The 15,702-nt window shown below is 51.4% G+C and overlaps 1 protein-coding gene across 1 annotated transcript; it reads right to left on the bottom strand.

Annotated features, from left to right (window-relative positions):
* Window positions 1-7,299: 7,299 nt before the first annotated feature.
* Window positions 7,300-14,241, bottom strand: YPEL4 (yippee like 4). The gene is made up of 5 exons (XM_043969539.1): window positions 14,004-14,241; window positions 10,969-11,294; window positions 10,717-10,760; window positions 10,201-10,309; window positions 7,300-9,962 (listed from the first exon to the last, which is right to left on the bottom strand). The coding sequence occupies exons 2-5, from the start codon at window positions 11,107-11,109 to the stop codon at window positions 9,873-9,875; spliced, it is 384 nt and encodes a 127-aa protein (XP_043825474.1). The 5' UTR covers window positions 11,110-11,294; window positions 14,004-14,241; the 3' UTR covers window positions 7,300-9,872.
* Between the last annotated feature and the right edge of the window lie 1,461 nt (window positions 14,242-15,702).

Here is a 15,702-nt window from a genome sequence, read left to right as displayed (position 1 = left end):
TGGGGCTTTGGAGCTCAGCAAAGGCTGACAGAGGAGCTTCTTTCTGGTAACGAAGGCACTGTAGCCTGGGAAAATGGGAGCATTCCCATTCTCCTCTACCCTCTGTCACTTCAGGGAGGTTTTTCCTGCTTCTTGGCTGTGTCCCTTTCCCCATTTTGCCGTATGGATGTGAAAGAGGGTTCCAACCTGGCAACCTCAAGAGTCTTGGCCACTGCCCCTACCCCAGCTGGTCAGCCAATGCCTCCTTCTGCTTTTTGGCCAGGCAACAGATGGGTTCTGGGCTTTCCTCTTCTTAGGGGCGGAAGGAGATAGCTCGGCATGGGTGCTTGAAATCCTAGGCTAGCAGAGGCAGATCATGAGCTGTGGTGCTCCCAACCTTCTGGTAAACTCAGTGGATTCTGTCCTTCCTAGGGCCGATGGATCTCCCCCAATGTGAATTCTCTATTCAACCCAGAATGGTTCCCTTAAACCCTCTTGGCCTATATAGGGCCACAGAGACCGTGGAACCACAGGTCGATAGATCTCACTCTAGAAGGGACCACAGAAGTCATCTGGTTCAACCTGTACCTGAACAGGAAAGCCTTTCCACTTGAAGCCCTTGAAAACTGGAGAACTCATTACCTGGTGAACTCACTACCTTCTGAGGCTGTCTATTTCACTTTGGAATAGCTCTGGTTGTTGTCTGTCCTTAGTTCTCCAAGAGGACCATGACATGAGGAGGTGATGTCGTGACTTGCAGTGAATTGGATGTTTTGAGGTCACTGGAGTTAAATGACTTGCCCAGGGTCATACAGCTAGTGAGTGTCTAAGGTGAAATTTGAACTCAGGTCCTCCCAACTTCAGGGCCAGTGCTCTATTCACTATGCCACCTAGCTGTCCCTACAGCTCTGGTGAGAAGGAAAGTTTTCATTGTAACAAACTAAGAACTGGGTCTGGGCAGTTTCCACTCATTGCTGCCATCTCTGGCCAACCTGAACAAATCAGATGCCTCTTCCATGTGGCAGCCCTTGGGATCCCTGAAGGTGGCTATTATTCACCCCAAGCCTTCTTAGAGAAATCCCTCCTTCAAATCCTAGCAGTTCTGTGCATGAAGACAGCTTGCACTCTCGGCGCTCCTCCCTAAGTCTCTTCTGCCATCTAAACACTTCCAGTTGTTCCAACCTATTTAGAGCTTGGTTCCCAATATCCTCACCACCCCCGGTATCCCTCCTTTGGATAAAGTCCAGCATATTAATGTCCTTGCTCCTAGAATTGAATCCAAATAGGGTCTGAGCAGGGCAGAGTGTAGCCTGTCAGAGTATCATCACTTCTCTTCTGGACCCAATGACTGTCTTCACTCAGTCATCTGGACCCCATGGAAGGACTGAAAGAGTGCATCCATCAGCCAATCAACAGCTGGGTGTTCATGGAAGTGTGGGTCCATAGCTATATGAAGATGTGCAGATGAAAGTGCGGTTTATGTGCAGACTCACTCACATCAACCCCCTTTACCTCGCTGGGTTTCCATCTTCTCACTGGTGAAATGAAAGGACTGTTCGATCATTTTAATTGGTTTTAAAATCCTAGGAGAAGGGAGAGAGGGCCAGGCAGAGACAGAAAGAAACCCGAATTCCATTTCCTTCCTTTTTTGTCCAGGACACTTCTGTGAGACACAGGGACAAAGGCCTCGCTCATTTTGTAGAGGCCTTCAATGTCTGGGCACATGCATGCCTGTGAGTTGGCATATGTACTCCTCCCCTACCCTCTCTGTTTGCTGGGTGAGATTTCATGTCCTCTAAGGAGCCCAAGATGCTGAGTCCCAGAAGGGAAGGTCTGGCCTGGAGAGAGAGGGGAGGGAGCTGAATACCAGGTAGGGAAAATAGCCCCATCCTTCTTCATTCTTGCACAGTCTCAGGCCGGGCTGGATGAAACCCTGCCCTTGAGGGACTTGGAAAATGGACTCATTTCCACGGCCAGCCTGCACTGAATAGGAGGGCCCCAGACCTTCCCGAGCTGAGCTGCCAGCCGCTGCTTCTCACTCTCAGGGGCTGCGTTCCCTGGGGTGGGTGTGTCCCGGGAACTCTGGGCTCAGTGGACTCCTTGGTGCGGCCGAACTTTGGGTTAAGGGGGTGGGTGCTCAATGCAGGTTGAGCTCTGGGATCATCCCCTCTGACCTCCAATAGCTCCAGGCTAAAGGGTATCCCCACAGGCTAAAGGGTATCCCCACAGTCCAAGGTGAAGCCTAGGAACCTCTCTGATGTTTATTTGCAAGAGAAGAGGCACACCGTGGGATGGGAGAGAGAAGCCAGAGCTGGGAGAAGCGGGGCTTCTCCTATCCCAACCCGGGGGCCACATGGAGGGGTGGGGGTGGGGTTCAATCTGCCTTCCGCTCCAACAAGCCGGCCGAATCCTCTAGGGAAATGTAACAGGAAGCGCAGGGAGTGGGGAATTCTGGAGGGAGGGGGTGGAGGGGCGAGAGGCCAGGGGAGGGGGTGCCCGGGGAGCGCCATGACATCATGGTCTATTGGGAAGGGGAGGGGGTGGGAGGGGAGGGGAGAAAGAGGGGACCTGACAGCCAATGGGAAGGAGGATCTCGTTTCAAAAGGGTTAACCTGCAGCCAATGGGAGCCGGGGGGAGCGATCCTGCTCACTCCATTCAAGAATCCCAAGTATTCAAGATGGACGGCAGGGAGTGTGGAAAGAGAAAAAGGGGGAAGAGGGGGATGAGAAGAGCAAGAAAAGGAGAGAGGGCGCCGAGGGCCGGCTGCCCGCCTGCCTGCGGGTCCCCTCCCGGCCGGCTCTTCGAAGGAGGCTGCACAGCCTCATCTCAGCCAAGACTCGGGAAGGGGGAGGAAGAGGAGGAGGAGGAAAAGGCAGGAGAGAGGGAGTGAGAAAGGGGGAGCTGAGGACAGACACAGGAGAGAGGGAAGGCGAGAAAGAGGGGGAAAGGGAAGGAAGAGGGAAGGGAAGAGAAGGGAAAGGGAAAGGAAGGGAAGAGAGAGCAGAAGCAGAGAGAAGTAGCAGGAAATTGACCCTAAAGAAGAGAACTCTATGTATCCTCAGCTCCTAGAAGGGTAAAGCCAAAGATTTTCTCCTTTTATTTTCTCGTGGTTAAAGGGTCGGGGTCTTCTGGTCTGTTTCCCCCCTTCTTCTTTTCCTCCTTTTTGTCTTCCCTCTTTTTCCTACTTCACTTGTGGGCATCTTCTCTCCCTCTGATTTACCTCTACACAAACTACCAAAACAACAATGAACAATTCTAAATCGCTAGGAATGTCTTGCTGGGCTTAACTGTCATTTTCCAACTGGTTCATAGGGGGTTGGGGGGGGGGTGTGAGAAGAGAAGGGGATTTGCAAAGACATAGATGGGGTTGAGTACTCTGTGTGTGTGTGTGTGTGTGTGTGTGTGTGTGTGTGTGTGCAGCTGTAGTGGGTGGGTGATTCACAAAGGTGCTTGGTGGGGGGAAGGGTGTTCTGGGTGGTTTGGGGTTCCTGAAGAGGTGGGCAGCATGCATATCTTGATAGGAGTTGTAACAAGCTATGTGTGAATGGACTGTGTGTGTTTGTGTTGTCTGTACCTGAGGTGTGGCTCAGAGTTGTGTTGGGGCTATGTGGTCGTGCGTGTTTGTGGTGAGGGGCACAGAGTGTGCTGAGGGCTGAGTTCCGTTTGTTTGAGTTTGGGGAGATTGTGAGTGTGTGTGTGTGTGTGTGTGTGTGTGTGTGTGTGTGTGTGTGTGTGTGTGGTCTGGCTGGGAGGTGTGTGGGAGGCACAGTTGGGTGCTAGCGGTGGGGGTAGGGGGAACTTCCCCCTCCCCCCTTCCCAGCTGCCCTCTTCTCTCTTATCCCATTCACATAACTTGGCTTTTCAGGTCCCTCCTGGTCTCCTCCTTTGGTCTCCATGGCTGCAGGGAGGGGGTGGGAGGGGAAATTCGACCAGCCCACCCCTCTCCTGAGCCCCCGGCCCCTGCTGCTCTCTGCTAACCCTCCACCTGCCCTTTTCTCTCAGATCCTAAGGGCTTGGTTCCACATACCCGGCAGCTCCGGGGCTGGGTCTGGAAGACCCAGACCAGCCATTGCAGAGAGTGAATGGGACGGATTCAAATTCCTCCCCTCCCCCCATTTCCTTCGAGATCTCTACACCGTGGTCTCGGGAAGAACTTCGAGGAACGCCTGGCTCCTGGGCCCAAGGTGGGGGAGGGGCCATTCCAGACTGGGTGAGTCCCAGGGTTTTTCTCTTTGGGGCTGAAATGGAGGAGAGAGCTGGGAGGGGGGATAGTTTCCCTCCGCCTTCCTTTTATGCATAGCTTCCCTCTTCTGTCTTTACCCTGCCTGGGTAGATGGGTGGTGGGAAGGACTGCCTCCCTCTAACTGAGAAGCAGTCAGCACTCTCTCTGCCCCTTTGTCCCTTGTTGGTGTGACCCAGTTGCTGGCTCTTACTGGCTTGCCTAGCACTGGGGGCAGAGGTCAGGACCCGCCCCTGGTGACTGACCCCGAGCCAGGCCTCCCTCCACTTCCTTCCATTAGGACTATCTCTGCAAACTGCAAACGGGGCCCCTGTGTTTAAAGATCAGTGGGACAAACTGCCCTGTTGAAGCTGGGAGGTGAAACCTGGTGTGCAAACAGGAGAGGGGCGGGGCGGCCTTCGGGCTGCTGCTGCTGCTGCTGCTGCAGGAAGGATTCAGTGGGAGGGCCGGTGCCCTCCTTATAAGGCCCTGGATAGTGGAGAGATCCCCAAAGCCCAGGAATCAGCTCTTAACTTCTTTCTTCTCTGCACCAGCTCGGAGGGTTTTGTCCTTGAGACTTAAATCTGTTTCCAACTGGAGGGAGGGATTTCCCAGGCTAACGGCCCCACACTGGGAACAGTCTGTCCCTCGGACGGGTGGCATCCCCCGCTGAACAATTGGATGTTCTTCTGGCTTCTCTAAGCTATCTTTTACCCTTGGCCTTTCTCCCATCTTGAGAACTTTGTATCATTTGCTCGTGAGAAGGTGAGGTCCTCATGGGTCAGGAAAGAAAGGCCAAAGAAGGGAGTCTTTGTAACCAGGTTCATTTCTAAAGTGTACGGTGCTTCTTCGCAAGCTAAGAATAGACACCCATAGGCAAGAGCAAGGCTCACAAGTTTTTTCACTGCTATTAGTTGACCACGGTTCACATAAAAGTAGAGCGAACACCCTCCACACATTGCTCAACTGTGTACCCATGCACCATTTTGCAATTCTTAAATAGAAGCCCCAGGGGTCAATGGCAGCAATTTGAAACCAGCACCCATGGGCGCTTGCCATTACTCTCCTCTGATCCTCTTTGTCTCCCCATTGCCCCCGCTCCATGCACCTTCTCTTTGAGGCCTAAAAATGGAGAACTCTGGGGCCTGTGGATGGAATTGGTAGGGTTCAAAGCTGAGAAAAGTCATCCTATTCCAGCATAACTTCACTTCAAGAAGGAAAGTTGGGAGAGAGGTGGCTTCAAGATTTTGGAAAGAGGAAGGCTTGATTAACATAGCACCAGCACCCTTCACACAAATATACATGCACTCACACTCACATAGACTTGTGGACTGCCCACCCTCCCCCAAAGAAAGTGCCTGGGACCAAACCGAAGGTAAGTATCTGTGTCTGGGCATTTCTTCGGTTGTACCTGCACCTCTTACTTGAATGCTGAAAGCACGGCACATGCAAAGGAGTTGTCATCCCAGTTTGGGGTAAAGATATCGGGGTCTTCTCTAGGCTGGGAATAGGGATTGAAGAGATGGAGAAAGAGGAGAAATATGGAAGTGATAAGATTGAAAGTAGAGACAAAAGATTAGGCGAGTAAAAACAAAGAAAGGAGAAGAGAAAGTGAGAGGAGTGGGGGGGGGGTGTGGAATTAAATGAGATGGAAGAAGTGAAAACAGAATGAGAAGACAGGAGATGCCCACCAGAACCAAGACAGTTCTCCACTCCTGGCCGAGGCTCTTTTCACATTGTGCTACTGTCTGCGCCCGTCACTAGCAGTGCAATGTAAAAAGGGCATTGGCCGGGCAGTCCCAACCAACGCCCGCCTGGCCTCCTTCCTCGGACCTTTCTTCAACTTGTGCCTGTGTTAGCTGGATGTTGGTGTCAGAATCCACATCTGGTTAGCATGGGGCCAGGCGTCATCCTGAGACTGACCTCAGGTACCTCCCCATGTGGAGGAGTGGTTAGTGCTTGCTACAAACAACAGATCTGTGGCTTTGCTTTTGGGGACCGGGAGGGCAAAGGGGAAATAGCTACACCCTCCGTGGCAAAATGAGTGTCAAAGTCTTTGGTGGTAGAGGCACCTTCTATACAAGGTCCCTACATGTGCAGGGGAAGAAAATGGTCATCTGTCTGCCCCTTTTCTGTCAAACCTGGAGTAGGATTAGACTGGTAGACTGGTGGAAGGGAACAATAGAGCAAAGAGAGCTCCTTGTTTGGGATGGGGAGTGGAAAGCAGAGAATAAAGTCGGCTTGCTCATCCCTGTCAGCCCACACCAGCTGCTCCTTCCCTGTGTGCTTAGGGAACAAGGAGAGAGGGAAGGAAACAGTCACCACTCTCTTGTCCCTAACTGTGGGATCTTAAATTAAGAGGGGACCATCAAAATCATCCATTCTTACCGGTTCAGAATTGGAAGAGGCCTCAGACATCCAGCCCAACCTGTACTTAGACAAGGCCCCTCCACAGCATACCCAACTAGTAATCATTCAGCCTTTGCAATTGAAGACTTCCAGAGGTAGGGAACACTAGCCTCATTGTATAGAAGAGAAAATCAAGGGCTTGGAGTTGGAGAGATTCAAACACACATTCTCTAACCCCACAAGCAATGCCCTAGGGCAAGCAACATCGACAGGAATTTCTTCCATTCAGAAACCCCTCAGGTTCAGGTTAGTGGCAGTTAGGGACCCCTGTCCTCCTGGAAGGATGTCTCCCCCCACTTTTTGGTCTCTGAGATGTTCATAGGATTGCCCAGGGCCTGATCCAACCTCCCATGTTGCAAACAGGACAATTAAGGCTACCCAGAGGAAGCCCATGGGATGTTACTGACTAGATTGTAAGCACCTTGAAGACAGAAATCACACTAAATTTCTCATAGTTGCTAGTACAGGACAAGGCATGTGGCAGGTGCTATATAAATTACTTATTTGTATTAAAATTCATTCACTGAAACAGACATGATTTCCATGACACCAGCAGCCTGGAGAAGCCAGCAGCTTCGATGTGGCCTGCAAGGACAGCTTTAGAATAGACACAGGTCACCTCTGTTCACACGGACCAGAAACCTTAGTGGCAGGGGTGAAATCCACAGAGATAAGCATAACAGCATGTGGCTAAAAAGAACCTCGGAGGGCAACTCCATCTTGCTTTCCAGTTGAGGAAACTGAGGGGAAGGCCCTATTTCCCAGCGTCTCCAGCCACTTGGGCAGGCAGAATCCAGGACACCAGAGAGTTCCACATAGATCCTGGAGTCTCAGCATGTAGGGTATATCCCCATCCTGCCCAAGTGCTTCCATTCCATCCTTCATTTGTCTGCTGCCCTTCAGTGCCCTCTCGAGTAGTCTGGGTGCTGCACTCATTGGCTGGGTGGTGTCTTAGGAGCAAGGTCTCTGTGAGGCATGTTTCCTGCTACTTTTGTTTGCTGTAACCTTGCCATCCCTCACAGTGCTCACTCCACTTTTGTTCTTCCTTAGCTTTAAGTACTCCATAAGAAGAATGGGGTTTTGGTTCTTTGGGAAGTTTAATGAAGACTTTGAGTTCCTTGAGAGCAGGGGCTTTTTTTTTTTTTTGTCTTCCTTTGAATCCCCATCTAAGTGCTTAAGAGCACAGTGCCTGGCACCTAGTAGGTGCTTAATAAATGCATGTTGGCCAAAGAGTAGAGACCAAGTGAGTCCTGGAACTTTTGTGATATACTTAGCAAAGATCTATGCTTTGGGTAAGGGATTGAATGAGATGACTTCCAACACCCCTTCTAATTCATCACTTAGACTTCATGGTTTAGTGCTCTGTAACATCCCCCAAGCACTTCAGGTGCTGAGTATCTAAAGTATTCCAGTAAGGGAAGCAGTCAAAACTGACCAATAGCAGCCCATGGTTGACAGAGTCCCAATCAACTTTGAGCAACTCCCAATTTCTGCTGATTGTGGGGGGAATCTTTGCTGATTTTTTTTTTCCTTAGTGAGGCAATGGGGGTTAAGTGACTTGCCCAGGGTCACACAGCTAGTAAGTGTCAAGTGTCTGAGGCCGGATTTGAACTCAGGTACTCCTGACTCCAGGGCCGGTGCTTTAACCACTGTGCCACCTAGCTGCCCCTTTGCTGATTTTTTTTTCCCCTAAAGTAGAGTCTAGAGACAACCAGTGGCCAAGTGGATAGAGCCAATATTCATTCAGGAAGACGACACCCGACCTTAAATATGACCTCACTAGCTGTGTGACCTTGGGCAAGACATTTAACTTCTTTGTGTCTCAGTTTCCTCATCCATGTAAAAATGGGATAGTAGCCCCTACCTCCCAAGGTTGCTGTGATGATTGAATAGGGTACTATTTGTAAAAGGCTTTGTAAAACTTATAAAAGTGCTATACAAATATTAATCTGAGAGTCACCTGGAATCGAGAAGGATCTCTGAGCTCAGATCACATCATATTCCCAGACTTGAAGCCTGGTGTACCTGGATGTGGGAAGTCACAACCACCCCCACCGCCAGCACAGACTGCTAGGACTCAAACTGACCTTCACAAATCATGAAATTACCCTGTAGGCAAAATTTCCCCTAAAAACCCTTGGGTCAGATAAAGAGGAGAGATGGGTCTCCTACTAGCAAAGCTCTGCTGCCCCCTGGTGGATGCAAAGGGAAATAAGCATAAAATTATAAAACCGCTTCCCCCCTCATAGACAAGGAGCCTGCTGCCCTACCTCTGGTGTGGGTGCCACAGGTAGGATATAGGGCAAACCTCTGCACTCAGCTGTTTTTTTCCCATTTTTATTAAAAATAAACTCAAACACTTGAATACAAAAGTTTCGTGCGCTGGTGGCAGCCACAGGAAAGTCCGGCCTGTGGCACTGAGTTCCCACCTCATTCCCAGTTGCCTGAGTCCCAGGAAGCAATGGCTGGAGCCTATGGGGCACCATGGACCAATGCCCCCTGGCAACAAAGCCAGCTGGGGAGGGAAGTCACGGGGGCAGCCTCCCCCACCCAACCCAATGGCAAAGATTATATATGCAAAAGTGCCTCATTAGTGCCAAGGTAAACGAACAAGTGCCAAGTGAAATGAAATCCCAGTGATCCTTCTGTCTCTTCCTCGGACTTGGGACTGAGGTCTTCTCTGCCCTCGGGGAGGCCTTTCTGCTTCAATCACATTCTGAAGCCTTTAGCTCAAAGAGCTGGAGGACAGTCTCCCTCCAACCCCTGATGCTATCTCTTCCTGCTTGTCTGTGGCCTAGGACCTACCATTTTCCTAGGCCAGGCTCTGCATGCCTCAGCAGCAGAGTTCTTTGCCCAAGCATCTGGAGGCTATGCCATATCTGAACCCCTACCTACTGGGAGGAGAGGTTCTGCCCCTGCCAGTTCCCACCTTCAAAACACCCCAAAGGCAGAAGGATCTGAATTCTGTGACTCTGGAGCCAGAACCATCACCCCAACTTTTTCTACCCCCTCCATTGCCATCCATTTATCCTGTCCCTTGAGCATCCCCCCAGAATACCCCAGACCAGCTCAGGCCCCTGTTCCAAAGAGGGCCTCTGTAGGGATGTGGTGGGGTGGATGGGGCTAGACAGAGCTGGGTTTTGCCCAGGGGGGCAGGGTAGGACAGTACTGGTGCTAGGATGGACAGACAGCATGTCGAGGCCAGGGGCAAGGTACTGGGGGCAGGGTGTGGGGCATGCGGATGGGGCATCCTGCCTGAGCCCCTCAGTCCCAGCCGTTGTCCTTCACCATGTGCGACATTTCAATGATGTACTTTCCCTCCTTGTACTTCTGGCTGGTCTCAAAGGCTTGTTCCTGGGAGAGTGGGAAGCAGTGAATGGAAGGCGATGGAGCATTCCCTCCATGTCCCTTATACCAACCACAGCACCCTTTCCAGCCCCTGCAGCCCTAGGACAGCAGGCACGACTTCCTTGGGCCATCCAGAGCCTCAGACAATGGCATGTGGCTTGGAGGGTGATGGGGACCTTGCTGGGTTTGCATGGGATGGATGGCTCACCTCGGGGAGTAGGTGTCCTGTTCCCAGAATACTCACATATTTCCAGCCCAGGGTGGTCTTGCAGCTCTCACAGAAGATGTCAGCCACCGAGTGGAGGCCAGTGAGCAGGAGACGCTGTTCAGCTGGCCCACAACCCACGTTGACCCTGTCTCAGGAAACAGGAGGGCCCAGCACAGCCACATGGGGGAAGGGGAGGTCCTGTTACTCAGGTCAGCCCCCGACCAACCCATAGGGATCCTCTACAAGGATCTAGCCCCAGAAATCTAGAAACACCTATCTCTTGAGCCCCGCCACCCTCCTTTTCTGGTTGATCCCTGGGAACTACTTTTTCCAATGATGTGCCTTTAGCACCTCAGCCCTCCCCATGGGTTAAGTCCTGGGAGGACCACAGGCCAGGCTCCTCTGCTAAGAGGGTACAAAAGAGGGACCTTCATCCCACAGCTGGGTAAGGGAGTTGCAACACCTGTTTGCTTCCCTCTGATTGCTAGGGGGGACTTGACCCTGAAGCCCCTTGCTCCACAGGGAAAAAAACAAGGAAAGAGGGAGACTCACACAGAGTTAAACAGGTAGGCCCGGCCATGGCTCCCCTGGAAGGACTGTGGAGACACAGGATAGAGAGTGACCACCAGGGACCCCATGGCCCCACCATCTGTTTCCCCTCAATGCCACAAATGAGGGAGGAGGTTTTGATCAGGACTGGTCAGCTCACTCCTGGTGAAGTTCATATAGGTGGGGTCCTGGCTGGGGAAAAGCTCCCTCACTGTTTGGAGGGGAGGGGAGAAATGTGGGTCCTTCTCGGCGTACCTTGGAGATGAGCTCATCATGCTTGGCCAGGTGTGCCCTGCAGTGAACACAGCTGTATGTACGATGACACCGAGGCAGGTAGCTGCGGAAGGTCTTGGTGGGGAGGCAGGCAGGGCCTGGACCAGGCTCACAGCTGGGCATGACGGGTTGGAGGGCAATGCCCTGCCGGGCTGGGGGGGCTGGCGCTGTGCAGCCCCCACACAGACGATCGCAGGTGAAGCAGCGAAGCAGGTTGGCTAGAGCCGTGTTTCAGGACAGGAGAAATGTGGGGGGGCTGCCCAACCAGGGCCCCCCCCAGACGAGAACCGGCTAGAAATGGAGGTCACCTGGGAAAAGGAGAAGGGGTGCATAAGGAGAGCACTGAGATGCCGGGGGATTTCCTAAGTGCCACTCACCCTCTCCTGCTGTCTCCTGCCTCCAAGACTAGCCCCTTTCTAGAAGAGGTTGGGTTGTTTTCCCCCTGTTCCCTTTGATTCTAATTCTGCTCTGGCAAACCCAGCAGCCGTTCCAGCCTCCAGGCATGAGTCCCCAGGGAGTCAGAATTTGGGGTGGGCATAGCAGCCGCCTCCAACCTTTTTTACTGAGAGCTCTACAATACCATCAAGGATGCCGATGCTTAGGAGCCCCATCATTCGCAAGTGTCTTCTTGGTTGTCCATTCATTCGTGCTGCTCTAAATGATGCTGCACCCAGGGCCTTTTCAAAGTTGAGATGCTTCCATCTCTTTTCTTGGTTCCCATCCTCCCATTTTCAATTTACAACATTCCCCACAAACAAACAAACAAACAACACCACTACCACGTGAGGGTGGAAAGGTGGTGCCAAGACTTCAAGAGGATGGGATATGAGCATGGGGAAAGGAGGCCGGGGAGGGAGGAAGGCGGGGAGGGGATGGCCCAGCCCTCGATGCCAAACACACAGCTTTCCTTCTTTCCCAGTTTCATATTGTTGAGTTCTTCTTTCACCACTAGGAGGAAGAACTCCGCAGCTCTTCAGGAGCAAGGCTCACCTCTGGGGAGGCAGCACAACAAGCAGTCCCCCTTTATAGAGCCCAGTCCAGCCTAGCCCAGCCCTCTTGGTGAAGGACTGATGGTATGCCCTGGGATTTCTGTTTCTGAAGCATTTAGTTCAAAAGGACCATTCTTTTTGTCTTGAGTGTACCCAGAAAACTGAAAAGATTCTCTCCTCCCTGCTCTGCCCCCACAACCCCCTCTCCACCCCACCCACACACACTCATGGGAGCATGTACACAGAAAGCTGGGAAGGGTAAATAAAGTCTTCATAACACTTTGATGATTCCAGGACTCTTGTTCTAGGAAGGCTTGTTTGGGAGGCTACTTGAAGTTTAATACAAAGGAGAGGGTCTCATTTTTTTTAAAGTTGTGAAATTAGACCAATGGCATCTAAAGCCCATCTTGGTCTTGGGCGGGGGGGGGGGGGGGGTGTCCTGGGGCCTCCAAGGCTATCTGAGTATAAGCTTTGGCAGGTCCTACCAGATTGGAAAGACTTTGAGCATGGCCTGGTTAGAGACCTGTGGCTCTCGGTTGTGTCAATGTTCAAGAAGCACGTGACCAAGATGATAGTGGCTTTTTTGACCACAGAAACTCTTAAAGACCAGTTACTAGATTGTAAAGGAGTCTCAACACACACTGGTAGGTGGAGCACCAACAAAATGATAGCTTTCCAAAACAGGGACAAGCAGAAATGACATTGTGGCAAAGTGAAGAACTACACTGCTAGGATAGAGAAGGGTTTTGATGAGGGATTTTGAAGATGAATTATCGGCTTCCATTGACACTGGTGGATAGTAGGAAGTGGGGTAATATATGCTTTTCAGTTGCTCTCATCAGTAGGCAGACTGTGGCCTTGTGCCTCACTAGTCTCTTCCAATTGCTTCCTAAAGATTTCTAGTTTCCCCTCCAAGGAGCCAAACTTCCCTATTGGCTCATAGCTCGGTTCCATTAAGGGCTCTTCTATCACTACATATGATCCAGGTAGGAACATCCTCTGTTGTAAGTCAGGGTGACATTGTACTCCAGAATGGTCCAATTAGCCTTAGACTTCAGCCCCTTTTATTGGACTACTTTTCAATTTCTCCTTCATCTCCTTGACTTCAGCTCTACTGCCAAGTCTTCTGCTCTAGGAGATCACAAACCTGCAAGACCTTCTCCTTTAGTCAGTCCCTTCATAACCCCCGCCCCCAGGAAGGTGGAGACTACACCAAACATCAGAGGATAATGGAAAAAGTGACAAGAATAGGGATGGGGAAACTGCATCTATTATTGCTCCTCTCAAATAACAGCAAGAAAGCAGATTGGAAACAACAACAACAAGAGAGCAAGCCAAGCGGTGGGAAGAGGATTTTCTGCCCTAATACGAGATGGGGCTGGACTGGAGGAGGTGGGGAGAAAGGGAGGGAGGGAGGGGAGCAGGGAAGGAATCCAACCACCCCGACAGCCTCACAGGAGCGCTGTAGGACCAGATGCTAATCCCGTGCCTCATTGAAAAAATTAAAAAAAAAAAAAGCGGGGGGGGGAGCGGTGGGCACAGAGCGCACAATGGAGCTCCTCCTCTGCCCTGAGGTTTCAGCAACCCCCGCACCCCCCTCCCGGGTTGAATTCTGGAGCCTGAAACCTTTCACTCCCCCCCCCACCCCCAGTCGCTTGGAGTGCGGTCCACTTGCTTGGGGAGGCCAGGATCTAAGGAGTTTTTTTCCTCCCCAGCTGGCCAACAATCTCATCCGCCAAACAATAAGCATCACCGATCACCCCCGCAGCGAAAGTTGGAGGAGGGGGGTGCCGGGGGGAAGAAAGCCTGGGGAAGATGCGGAGCTGGACCGGGCTTGCAAGATACCCAAAAGAGAGACAAGGGAAGCAGCGGAGGAGAATGAAGGGGGCGCGGGAGGGAGGCAGGCAGGGAGCGAAGAGAGGACAAAGGGCGGCTGGATGAATAATGCATTTGCAAAGAAGATCAAAGCGCCGCAGAGCGAGGAAATTTGAAAAGAAAAAAAAAATCCGATTGGAGCTGCCCCCTCACCTTGAGGTCTGCTCCAGAGATCTCCGTATGTATATATCTCTCACTCTTCTCTCTTCCTTTTTTTTTTTTTTCCGCCTTCGATCGGGAAGGGGGGATGTGGGTCCCAAAGGGCCTGGGCCCGGGGCAAGCTGTCAGGGGGCTGGATGAAGCGCTGGGGGCCGGGAGTTGAGGGTGGGGGGGTCTCCAGCTCGGGCTCTGTCTGTGGGTGAATGTGGCTGTATGTTGTGGAGCTGCCTCATAACACTGTGAGTCATCCAGCCCCCAGCCCCCCCCCCCTCCCACGTCAGAGCAGGGCTGGGAGACACAGGGGGCGGGCCGGGAGGGAGGCAGGGAGGGGGCAGAGACTGTGGGACCGATGCGGGGAGTGCAGCAGGGTGGCAAGGGATCAAGAGGACGATCGGGCTCGTCCCTAGGAGCATCATGGCGAGGAAAGGAGCAGCTTGGGAATTGGGGAGGCAGAAGATGTGACTCTTGGAGAAGGCGAAGGATGGTCAGAAGTAGACAGGGTGATCGAGGAAGACAAAAGAGAAAATGAGAGAGAAAGGCGGAATGAAGGAAGGGAGAAAAGGGAGGGGAGAGGAAAATGGGGAGCAGTCTGTGCCTACACGCTCACGGTGATCAGTTTCCACATTTCAGTCCTGACACCAGCCCTGACGCAGGGCAAAAGGAAGGCGAACTCCGGCATTGGAAACAGCGAATTGAGCCCCAGTCTTGGTAACAAACACCTCCAAATCACTGAGACCTTCCGTTTGACGCTACTAATCTACTACCCCCCCCCCCCTTCCCAAAGGAGTCACTAGCAGAAAACAAAACAAAACAACAAATAAACATTCCAACTCTTTTCACTGATGATCCGGTCTGAGGCTGAACATCTCAACTACTTCGACCCTTCGTCAGCCCGATGACAATTGCTAAAAGATCGATGGCCTGATTTACTTTCGAATCCCCAGATTTAACCTTGACCAAGCTTTTTTACTGGAATCATAGAGATGGTGTATGTATCACGTTTTGTACACCTGAAAGTTCTGTTTATAAAATAATCGTAGTTAACATTGTCGATTTATAAAATGTAATCTCAAGCCAGCCTCTCCTCTCTCTGCCTCTCTCTCTCTCTCTCTCTCTCTCTCTCTCTCCCCTTGTCTCTCCACACATATATATCACTACATGTACGTATCTGTGTATGTATAACATTGGGCCCAGTTGTATATATGTGTGGTGTATATGTATGTATATATGTATGATGTATATCATGTATGTCTATGTGTGTATATAATATACACCTATAGATTTAGATACATATTCTATTCCTCTTCATATATTTTATTTTCAAGCCAAACCGGTCTACTTTGCTGTTCTCAAAACTCAGCACTCCATCTTTTTGAGAGCAGGCCCTTGCACAAGCTGCCTGGGAACCACTTCTTCCTCACTTTACCTCCTAGATTCCCCTACCTTCCTCCAGGCTCAAGTCAAAGACCTCCTTCTCCATGGAAACTATTTCTTATTCCCTGGTTGTTATTGTTCATTTCTTTCTCCCGAATTGTAAAATTCACATTTATCTGTTTACATTCTATATCCCTCTCCTCCCCCACGTGGAATGTAAGCTCTTGGAGGGGATGGATAGTGTTTCATTTTTGTCTTTGACTTCACAGCGACTGGAACTGAGTAGAAGCTTAATAGAGCTTGTTGGATGGGATGCTTA

Source organism: Dromiciops gliroides, chromosome 6, assembly GCF_019393635.1.
Source record: "Dromiciops gliroides isolate mDroGli1 chromosome 6, mDroGli1.pri, whole genome shotgun sequence".
NCBI lineage: Eukaryota > Metazoa > Chordata > Mammalia > Microbiotheria > Microbiotheriidae > Dromiciops > Dromiciops gliroides.
This window is presented reverse-complemented; position numbering and strand designations above follow the sequence as displayed.

Coding starts and splice junctions, on each gene's coding strand:
- YPEL4 (XM_043969539.1), bottom strand. CDS start 11,109: ATGCCCAGCTGTGAGCCTGGTCCAGGCCCTGCCTGCCTCCCCACCAAG. Junction 10,310..10,716: donor GCCTACCTGTTTAACTCTGT/GTGAGTCTCCCT, acceptor TTCCTGAGACAG/GGTCAACGTGGGTTGTGGGC. Junction 9,963..10,200: donor CCACCCTGGGCTGGAAATAT/GTGAGTATTCTG, acceptor CCACTCTCCCAG/GAACAAGCCTTTGAGACCAG.